The sequence below is a fragment of the Saccostrea cucullata genome, unplaced genomic scaffold (assembly GCF_032062105.1).
Source record: "Saccostrea cucullata isolate Sc308-1 unplaced genomic scaffold, CSIRO_AGI_Scuc_v1 ctg17053, whole genome shotgun sequence".
Taxonomy (NCBI): Eukaryota; Metazoa; Mollusca; class Bivalvia; order Ostreida; family Ostreidae; genus Saccostrea; species Saccostrea cuccullata.
The window spans coordinates 1-11,871 of record NW_026938178.1 but is presented as its reverse complement, the minus strand read 5'-3'; the positions used below and the strand labels follow the sequence as shown (position 1 = coordinate 11,871).

General features: G+C 31.8%; 1 protein-coding gene across 1 annotated transcript; it reads right to left on the bottom strand.

Moving 5' to 3' along the window:
• Positions 1 to 1,125: 1,125 nt before the first annotated feature.
• On the bottom strand, positions 1,126 to 8,600 carry LOC134249561 (putative methyltransferase NSUN7; the record flags this gene model as incomplete). The annotated part of the gene is made up of 3 exons (XM_062731894.1): positions 8,541 to 8,600; positions 4,732 to 5,402; positions 1,126 to 1,184 (listed from the first exon to the last, which is right to left on the bottom strand). Coding segments are annotated over exons 2-3 (501 nt in total), but the record flags the coding sequence as incomplete, so codon positions are not given.
• Positions 8,601 to 11,871: the final 3,271 nt, after the last annotated feature.

Sequence of the window (11,871 nt, the reverse complement as noted above, 5' to 3'; positions counted from 1 at the left end):
ACTGACATCTGAAGAAAGATTATGCAAACTTCCCAATATAATAAAACTGAAAACTTGCATGATAAATGCAGTATTGATACTTGTTTTGATGTGTGTAAATGCCCTGAAGTCGACGCCTCTATAACAGGACAATGATAACAGAGTCCTCCTTGATATTTCCACCACTGTTCATTGATCTCTCCTTTATATCAGTCAAATCATAATACCTCAAATATCTACAGAAGGGTTGCTATGAAAATCATGTTCAATATCGCATTTTTCACCAGGCATTTCAGATCCCTGACTTTGTAATCATACTATTTTTACATCTCTCTCTTTCTGGCTTTAGGGCCAGTAATGAGATATCTGCCTGGTGCAGCAAGAAAAACACCATTTAGTAATGGTTTTCTCTTATCAACCAAGGTTGTGTATTGTATTATTAAAGTTAAAAATTGATTTTACTTTTCATGTGGTGTCACATTGATATTTTTTAAGTTCTTTTGAAATCTGTTAACGATTGTAACATTCATTAACTTGGTATTGATTAATTCCATTTCAAATGACATTCATTGAATGTGTCCAAATTAAAAATAGAATTGATTGCTTCCTAACAGTTAGAAACACTCTGGTTAATTTTTGGCCCCTTTTGCTACGCCAACTCTCGATCTTTATCATATTGGGAAAAACTATTATTATTACAAATGTTCAAACAAGTTTTCTATTAAAACACCTCCCCTAACTACTGTTTTACAAGGTTCTCCATTTACACACCACATTAACCTTTGTTAGCTTTTTAGCAGTACCATTATTATTTTAGAATCCCCAGGCATTTAGACATTTAGTTTGTCAATAATTTTCTAATGCAATCACATTACCTTGCATATTTAGAGTGGGAATGGCAGATTATAAATCAGTTTGGATAAACTAGTAAGTTATAACTCAAATAGGTGTGCATTAATTATGTTAAAATTCATGTACATGTACTGGATGTACTGTTATGTACCAAAAAATACTCACAAAAAACATTCAATACATTAGTCACTTTTACATTCTTTTACCCTTGATATCTCAAATCCTTGGATATCTGGTCTGAGTTCTAGATAATAAGGTTTGACTGTAAGTGGTTGTGTATGGATGAAGTCTTACCTCTGGGTAGGAGGAGAAGAAAGCACAGTCCTGCAGTATCTCTTCAAACAACAGCTGATCTGTAAACCAGAATTATAACGTAAGCTAAATCATTTATATAATATCCAAAGTGAAATATTCACTTCATAAGAAAGTGGGCAGGTACAAGTTTTTACATTAACCATGACAGGATATTGTTTCCCACAAAATATTACACTGAATAAAAAATTAATTATTTAAAATAGAAATTAAAAAAAAACATTAACATTATTCAAAAACATCAGCTTGTGCAGTTTATTACTTGTGATCAGGAGCATTTAGTTGAACTTTCCCTGCATTTCAAAATTACAAATTAAAAGGGTGAAAATAAGACAGGGGGAAAATAACCCTGTATACAGTATTAACAGGCTGACCCAACCATGGGCCATCTTCTTTTGCACTGCACTCTTTCAGTTGACTTTTTGTCACTGCTGAATAAGAAGGAACACTATCATGAGTGGTTGGTGGGGAATTTGGCAGCTGATCCCCTTTTTTCTGAAGGGGTCTTTATATCATGACTGTCTTGAACTCAACATTTTAACAGTGATCATATAAAAATGCCTCTGAGGATTACACACATTATAAATTTGTGTCCAGCAAACTTTATATCTAACTCAAACTAAAAAAAAAACCTTTTATTTCATTGTTATTTCTATTTGACCAAAACAGTTTGAAAGGAGGGATGTAAAAAAGATTCTTATTAATAAGTAAGATCTACCTCTTTTATTTATTTTTTTTTAATTTTCAAATTATATTCCTTCAATTTTGTCTGATTTATTTTGCTGTGGACAAAGCAGAATACAGACTTTTTCTCCATATAAAGATTTGAATATATTAATGTGTTGGCATTCTTGACCATTAAACCCATTTGTTGAACTAAGGAGATAATCTCAAGCACTTGTTTTATTCTGTGTCATGTTATCAAAGCCTTTGCTTCAAACTCTCATAAAAGTCCAAGTCAACTGGTGACACTGAGGTGTATAATGATTTCAGATACCCAAACTCTCTGAGACAGGACTCCCATCTTGTGGAATTTTGATGGAAGTTGATCAGTTCTGAATACGTAAGGTCTGCATAAAGATCACTTCTTATTAATCCGAGAGGGATCAAAGTTTTCTTAGAGATCAATCACAGTGCCAAATATTTGGCTTCTGTAAAATTTAAATGTTTGATAAGTTGCAAATACAGGTCCAAACACAAGGGTGTGCAGGACCAACAGTTAATCTGGTGATTGACCGTAAAATGATAAGTCTGATCGTGCACTGGGGTAAAGCACTCGGTTTTTATTAAAACCCACATTGTAAATAAACAAGCCCCTTATTTCAATTAACAGTAAACAACAGTGTTCAATACAAGTTTCTTGACACCGCGTCCACTATAACAGGTGATGCTTTGTGTTGTCCAGTTTGGAACAACCAATGACGTCACCTGTTAAGATTACAATGTTTCATCTATTACCATGACTACAAGACCCTGTCATGTAAACATCCGAATTACATTGTTCTCTTAAGTCTTTCCAAACAGTCTCAAGTATTTTATCATCAGTTGTCACTTTTCTTGAAATAAAATGGTATTACACTTTTAAATGTCTATAGTTATACCATCTAGTAAAATATGTACATTAAATCAGTTCTTGATTACATATAGTATAGATATATCAGTATAATTATATCAGAAAAATATAGTTTCAATATCAGTATGTTTTATTCATAATATAATTTTGATGCATAAGACCCACTATACAATGAAATTCAATATTTTTAAGTAATTCAATACAACATCAAAAGATAAATCCAAACTACCGCTATATCGCTAATTTTTGCACACAATTCTAGCAGAGACCAGAATTAATCCCTCTGATATTGAGAGGAAAAACAGACGTGGATGAAAATCAATGACGAAGGCATAAAAATTCTGTTAAAAATGTGTCTAATGAGACCCGAGTCAGAAAGAGTGGAACATATCTCACGGTAGATAGAATAGAGCTCACAGAGGACTATCAGGCTGTCCCTGGAGCCATTTGTAAGCATCAAACAATGACTTTCTCAAGATCTAAACAAAAGTTCATTTTTTATACATGTTTGATAGGTCCTAAGGATGATCAAAGAACAAAGCTATATTGTTATGGGTAGAGCATTAAACTAGGCTTCATGACTATACATATAATTCTAAGGTGAGCAGCACAGTCAGAATGCCAAATTCATTAATGTTTTCATGAATTCTTAAAATGACCTCAGTTCAAACATTCTGTGAAATTAGCTAGGTTATAGGCCTAAATGAACTGAAAAGAAACTGAAAAGTTTTGAACTTATTGAAGGATTATAAAATAACAAAATGTTGTAATAATTGACATGCTTTATGTATACTGAAATTTTAACTCAATCTATTCCCTACTCCTTCAAATAGATAACACTCAATGGTTATAGATTTCCAATTTTCTGATTCATTTACCATTTGTACATGTTGTATATTTAAGTTGTATACAGGTTTTCAAACATTCAATATGTCATTAAGTAATTCAGACATTCCAACAATCACTCTTTTGAAACTTCCATGCAGGAGAAAACATTCTTACAATTATACTTGAATATCGTCATTCATGTCAAATTATCTATCTCAATTCATACAGATAGTTGAAGAAAAGGGTTTTCTGTAAAATGTTGATGGTATCTCTGCCAGATTCATGTTCTTAACGGTTCAAATAATTGGATAAATAAAATATTTTTAAAAGTTAAATAAAAACTGATTAATGTAAACACTTTTAAGACATTTATATTTTTTATTGACATAAAATATTGTTCAATAAGAAAACTTTTAAAACTGATCATTGAAAACATCAGACTGTAAATTTAAAACAGTTTCATTTTGTGTCATTTTTCATTCTGAATATTGTAATCAGTTCAATAAAAGCTTTCCCCTGGTCCACTCTCTGGTCAGATAAAGCTCCTTACTGAATCATATTATAAAGCGCGGGGGTCTAAACCTAATAAAAGTGGATTTAGTGTATCCTAATAACGTATTTGTTATCAGTCCCCTGAGCCTTTAATTGTAATATAAGTTAAACTGTGTATTTTATTCATAATCTGTGCTACACTTAAATGATATGCTGTCTCAATGGCAGCTTGTACCATTGGTGGTATAAGGATTTAATTTAAGATTAATTCTTGCACTTATTAAATATTACTTATTAATGAATCATGGGATGAGTAATTAATTGAACAAATTCAAATGAACTCCATAAACTTTACTCAGCATTTTTGATTAATTAAATTTCAAGACTGAGGCAGTTGCCATGGAAAAGATAAACAGATGATCAAGGAATAAGAAATATCACACAGCTGAAAAATTCCTAATTTTTTCTCGATATCATTATCAAATAAAATTATATTATGCCCCAAACTATTCCAATTTATAAATGAATGGTGACAAAAATAGCAGAAAGGACAATTCTTTCATTTGATCAATTTGACCAATTGGCAACAGTGTTGAATTTTTTTTCTTAAAAATGTGGATAATTGGATATAACTTACCAGTATTAAACAACTTCTAATTTTAAAAAGATAAACATTAAAAAAAAAATTTACTTACATTTGAGGGTGGAAAATGCCAGTTCAAAGGCCAGTCTTTTGTCCTGGTCATTTGAGAAGTGAAGCTGGGGTATCTCCCTCTCTGATAAAGCAACCTTATTCCTTTTTTTGAGATACGGATTCTCCCTTTCTTCCAGACTTTCATGTCTCAGAGTCGAGAAAATTTTGCTGGCATTATTGTAGGTCTGATGGCTGTAGAGACAGGGTTCTTTGTAGAAGAACTGGAATCTCACATCCGAATCGGAACCATTAACAAGTTCTCCTTCTGAGTCCTCACTCATCTTCATACGCATTTTTACTGTATCTCTATTCAGACACCGGTTGTAACGAGAACTGGAGGGACGGTCTGAAGGGGGGGCATGGGGCAGAAACTGTGAGGTTATCCTATTCTGCCCTGACACCGGTCTTCTTTGCAGTAGCACAGATTCAGCAGTAGGCGGCATTATGGTTAATATTAAACAGCACGAGGAAAATGTAACATCAAGTAATTGATCAAGGAGCACAATTTATCCAATCGTTTACCTGGCCAGGTATATATGGCGGGTAACAGGTGTCAATCAAACACTTTCAAAGGAGATTTAATACCTATAGGCGGAAAGACCAATTGTTATCAAATTTATATTTAGCAGTTCTAGAAACAGAATTCTGTTTTGACGTTTAATCTTTGTTGACCTGAAAGTAAAATAAATACGATTATGTAAAGTACTGAATCAGACTGTATAGAGTATTGGTAAATATTGAGTATCCATCGTACTCTATAAGTACACACTGGATGAAACAAAGCTGCTATGTAATCAAGATGACTTCATTTAGAATTTCCAACAAGGGATAAACAAATCACATATTGTCCATGATCAGGAATACCCCACTGTCCAGTCACTGACATTATTTATAAGAAAAACCAGTGACTCTTTAAGAGTGCTTAAAATGACGCATCTCAGTGAACAAGAAAAACAGGGTTAAATGAATAAAACTGACAGATATTATACGTATAAGTATTTAAGTTCTTTGTATAAATTGGTGCTCTATTTAAAGGTATTAAAATCCTTTCATAAACGTTTGCAAAAGGATGTACAGAAAACATTCAATTAAATGAATAAGTACCCAGTAAGCAGTTCACAGAACTCAAATTTAATATATGACTCATTTTATAGAAAGGTACTTATCTATAATTGCAAACAGGTCATAAAACTCTAAAATTGAAAGTTTTAAGGAAAGGAACTCAAAAAATTTATGACAACAATAAAAAACATTTTAAATCCAAAAAGGAAATTCATGATGATTAAAATGAATAAAGGTATACGAGTTAGTTTTTGTGTTAATATCATTATTCAGATAGTTATCAAAAGTCAGAGTCATTTCTCTTTTATATATCTTTCAGTTAAAAACTTCACTTTATTATATACCCTTTTATTTTTTTTGAATGATGAGGCAAATATTATTAAAAAAATTAGTTTTTCCAATTCAAGAAAAAGACATGTCACAACTGATAAATCAAAAAGCGGATTTTAATTTCTGGTCTGTAATCTAATGTATGTTGAATATGATTAAAAACTGATTATTTATTTTTAACAAGTCTACTTCAAATTAAAATTACTAGTACATTACATGTAAATTTATTGCACCTTTTAATTTTTTTTTTTAGATTATCCAATCCCCATGGCATAACCAGGCAACAACAATAAGTGGAGGGGGACTACTGTATACAGGGAAATATTCGCCCCCGTTTTATTTTCGCCCCTTTTGCCCTGACCTCGATTGGGCGAAATTAAAAAGGGGCGAATTTAAAGTACACAGTATAATTTCTTAAACAAAACTGTGAGAGGGCAAATTTAAAACAGGGCATAATTGTTTGCAAGTTTGAAAGGGCGAAAATAAAGCGGGGCGAAAATAACCCTGTATACAGTATCCTTTTAATGAACTTTATCAATCAGAGTAATTTGTTATGTTTGAAAAAAAAGTGGGATGAGCCCCCCCCCCCCCCCCTTCTTCCAATTTTGAAAAGAATGCAAATTCAAAGAGGTGTTAGGTGGGGTTTATAAACAACCTGTCTCTTGTAGAAGACTGCTGTAGAGTTTTTATTTCCCAAGGTTTATCAATTATTGGAGGATTTTTTTAAACAGTTCTGCATAAATAAATTGAAATATTTTTTTTTTAATTTTAAATAAAGTGAAATATTTAATATACAGTATTCAGAAACTATGCTACTATATCACATGTATTTCATTTCATTTTGTGAAATAGTATGCACAAATACCTACCTATGTATTTGAAATTTGTAGAAGATGACTTTCAAATTGAAGTAGGAGAGAGTCTTGTTATTTACCTACAAATATATTACCAGTGTTTAGATATATTGCAGAATGAATAGTTACAAATTCTTAAATCTAATAACTTCTGTGTAATAGAATTCTTTTACTTTAAATTTGTGCATCATCAATAAAAATCCAAATAAACCATTGAATTTAAATGTTGATTCTACTTTAATGACACATTTGTAAAAAATTAAATGTACCATGAAAATAGCTAGCTACCAATACCTCTAGACAAGAATAATTTCCCACAAATTACTAAATACTTTCCATTTTTTCTTTCCAATTATCCAGAAGTCTTTGAATTAGGTGAACTATCAGTAAATGTCACCACATGTAAAACAGATAAATCTTATTTTACTGGCCATTAATTTTAACTGGAGTAACAAACAGGTGACCCTGGTGTGTTTAAAGAGGCTGATAAGTTTTCATTGAAATTTAGCAGTCAAGATAACAAGTGTTGTGGAATTTATGTGCAACCAAACAAACATTAATTATATATATATAAAAAAAACCTTTGGAGTATTTATGATTTTTAAGCAAAAAAAAAAAAAAACAAAAAACAAAACAAAAAACAGAATAGGCCTATACCTATATACATTAGATTTATATTAGGGGAGCACTTGTAGAAACTTGCTGGATGTAGGGTGTGAAGTAGGGCTGGGCAATAATATCGATATTTCAATATATTGCAATACAATGACAAAGAATATCGTATCGCAATACGATTTTATAATATCGATATATTGGCAATATACTTAGATTAAGGAAATTTGTCATTAAAAATAAAAATGGACTTATGAAAGTTTGTTATTAAGCCAGACAGTAAGTCAGAAGTTGTTTTGTTGGAACATTTCAGAGCATAACTTAACTGAAATCAACAAGATTTTTTTCCATGTTGGTTACTTATCATAGTTATGTACATTCTGCATGTAAATTAAAGTAAATTTAGTACGAAAATGCCATTTTTATTACCTTGAAAATATTGCAATACATATCGCAATACGGTTTAAAATATCGCAATATATCGCAATACGAAATCTCGGGCCAATACCCAGCCCTAGTGTGAAGTCAATATTAAGAGGTTATCTGATTTTTAAAATATGCTTGAATTCTATGAATCTGTTTAAATGTACGCCTATAATTATTTATTGGGCCTATTTAACCAAACTCTGTACATGCAGTTACCTAGTATAACACACATTATTTACATTGATTTCCCCTATATATACACCATAAACTATTATATTGTTTTTAAAATATACAATTTAAATTAATTTATACATTAAAAAATGATTTTCAATTAATAGAATGTCTTACGTAACCAATGCCAACGAGGAAATTCGGATTATGCACTGTGCCTAAATAATGAATTATAAGCTTTCATTTTTGGGTATAATCAAATTGTATCAAATGAATATTCAAATACAGACAAGTAAGAAAATTGATGTGTAAGACTTTCATCAATAAACAAGCACTCAAAGTAAAATGTCCTTACGATCAAAAGACTCTTCGATAACTTCAAAGCATCCAAACCGGACCGCCATGCAAATTTGATTGTGACGTCACTGAAACGTCACAATCAAAATATCACGCCAACCGAAGCAATCGGTTTGCGACGATGCTCCGACTTTTCGAGTGGGTTTTTTCTTTCGAACTTATCTTCTACAAAAGGCCTTTTTGAATGTTGAGCTGAAGACGTATAGATTATGTCATAAGATATGCATATAGATAAGCTCGAAAGAAAAAACCCACTCGAAAAGTCGGAGCATCGTCGCAAACCGATTGCTTCGGCCAGAGGCCATTTTTTTTAAATACCAACCAATTTTTTTGCATACAATACTCCAATAACCTTATTTCAATTTACTGTAACAAAAAATGGGGGAGGGGGGCAACCAGCCTTTCAGTGAACATTTTCAATAGTAAAAGTTATAATTGGGGAAAAGGGGGGAAGGGGGGGGGGGTCAGAGGCCATTTTTTTAAAATACCAACCAATTTTTTTGCATACAATACTCCAATACCCTTATTTCAATTTACTGTAACAAAAAATGGGGGGGGGGGCAACCAGCCTTTCAATGAATATTTTCAATAGTAAAAGTTATATTTGGGGAAAAGTGGGCCCCCCCTTTGCTACGTGCCTGATTTTATAGGGTAAACATGAGGTCAGCCTAGGATTTTTTCTCTCGACGAAACTATGATTTACGCTAACGTTGACAATTTTTGATGGGCGCCGGTTGTTCCCTATTAATGCGCCACTACAGTCTTAGTTTTAAAAAAGAAGATATTTAAATAGTGCGAACTTAAAAAAAATCAATCGCATAAACTTACAAAAATCGTTATTAGTGATGAAATGTATGGCACGCCAAATTCACAAAAATGAGCAAATCATAGTTTCACAATCGATAAACTAGGTTTATCGGTTGTAAACTATAGTTTACGGACTGTAAACTATAGTTAACAACGTTAATCTATATTTTACATCTGTAAACTATAGTTAACGCGATAATCTATGTTTCACAACCGTAAACTATACTTAACACCGAAAACTATCATTTGCGATTGCAAAACATAGATTATCTGATAAATATAGTTTCACGATTTGTAAACTATAATTTACAAACCGTTAACTATAGTTAACGATCTGATAAATATAGTTTCACGATTTGTGAAACTATGATTAACAACTCTTAACTATAGTTTACGATTGTAAACTATAGTTTACAAACGTGAATCTATGTTTATCAACAAAATCTATTGTTAACGCTTTATTCAGACAGATAAACTTAGATTAGCATTCGTAAACTATAGTTAACGACCGTTAAATATAGTTTTACAGATGAAAACTATACTTAACGAATCGTTAACTATACTTAACGAATCGTTAACTATAGTTTACGGTTTGTAAACTATAGTTTACAGTCGATAAACCTAGTTTATCAATTGTGAAACTAGGTTTATCTCATTTTTGTGAATTTGGCGTGCCATAGAAATGAAACACACCGTTCAGAAGGGGACAGTTGCTGAAATTTTACACATTTTATAGATCTGGTTTTTATTCGTCACTACCTTTGTAACAGAAAGAAAAGCACAAATTTTGAGTGACACTTGAAAAAAAATTGTCTTGGAGCAACTGTTGAACTCTAAATTCTAATGGACAAAAATTAAAGCGACAAGGTTGATCAGAATAATAATGTATTTTGTATGTATTCATTTAAGAGTTACATCAGTGTTTCTTATTTTATTCAAGCTTGAAAGTCGTGTACTTTGATTCAATATTTTCAGTTTCAAAGGTATATTTGTAAGATTTATTGAATTGTTATTTTCTCTTTTCATCACAACGTGATTTAAAGGGGACTAACTCAAAAACCTACTGAGGTTATCTCTTCTGGTGATGCAACATTTATAGAATTATCTTCCAACACCTGTAACTCTTGTAATGTATACATGTATACGTTTGTTCCTATTTTTGTTGACCAGTTTTATATGTTTAAAAATTGTATTATGTTTGTACTCTTATGACTCATTTGAGGCCTCGACTGAATCAAAAGTTTCAAAGGTACTATTAAACTGATCCAACAGAGTGAACAATAGTGCTTTGCTTCTTGACTGCTTCAGTATGATCTTTTATTTAAAAAGACTTCATCAAATGAACTGAAATCATAAGATGAAGTTTTGTTAAAATTTATTACTTATTAATATGTAACCGGCTGAATAATACATGTTATAGATGGTTTTCGATAGGCCTGAATTTAGCGAAAGTTACGTCCCGTTGGCCGCCATATTGGAGGTCGACTCAGTGATTTTCCCTCTTTGTCTTACCAAGTTTAAGAAAATATAGCAGAAATATTTGGTGGAAAATCTTTATCAAATAATTTTTTTTAAATAAAGGAGGCTTCCAAAAATTTATATACTTCAGAAAAATAATGATTTCTCATTCAAAATAGCAAATATAAAAATTTTAAATTGGTTGAACAATGAAGGAATATGAGCATTTGGACCTCCAGTATGGCGGCCAACGGGAAGTAACTCTTGGTCAATCGAAAACTATCTATATCTAGCTGGTAATGGGGTGAGACTAAATAAGAGTGCAGGCAACGATGTTTTCATCATATAGTATCCCCCTTTCCACTTTGAAGTTCAAGTGTAAATAGGAAGGATAACGAGTTAGCGATCGTTTATCTGCAGCTTCTTCTGTGCCACCGAATAATTTAAGAAGACTGCCACAAAATTTTTATCGAGCACCTTTCATTTTACGCACAGAGACACTGCAGTAATCTGGGTATTGCACAGCAAAACATTAACACTGCCATTCTTTCAATAATAATGGGAATACCCATATCTCATAAATCACCGATCAAAAATTGACGAGACTTGTACAGAATCTTTTTTAAATACAGGGTGTTCCAAAACATATGTTACACATTTAATCATCCATAACTTTATCAAACCAAAAGCATTCACAAAGATATTTTGTGAACATCTAATGTATTAGCATACATTTTATCTGACAAACTTTCGAGAAATTCTGTTGAAGAGTCAGGTAATTTTGATGCCCTTATGACGTCATCATATTTTTAATATGGAACCTTCATGTGAAGAGCTGGTAGGAATTTAGATAGAATGTTCTATCGTTAAAATTATATTGTCCTACGGACCCGGTTTAACGATAGAATTCGTTCCGTGTATTCGTAATGTAGCAGAAAGAAACACGGACGATAGTGCATTTACTAGGAACAATCTAGAGAGTTCCGAATGTAAACATTTGAATCGAGAGAAAAACGTTGAGAAAATTAATTGGATTTACGTATTTATATGGATTATTTTTTGGG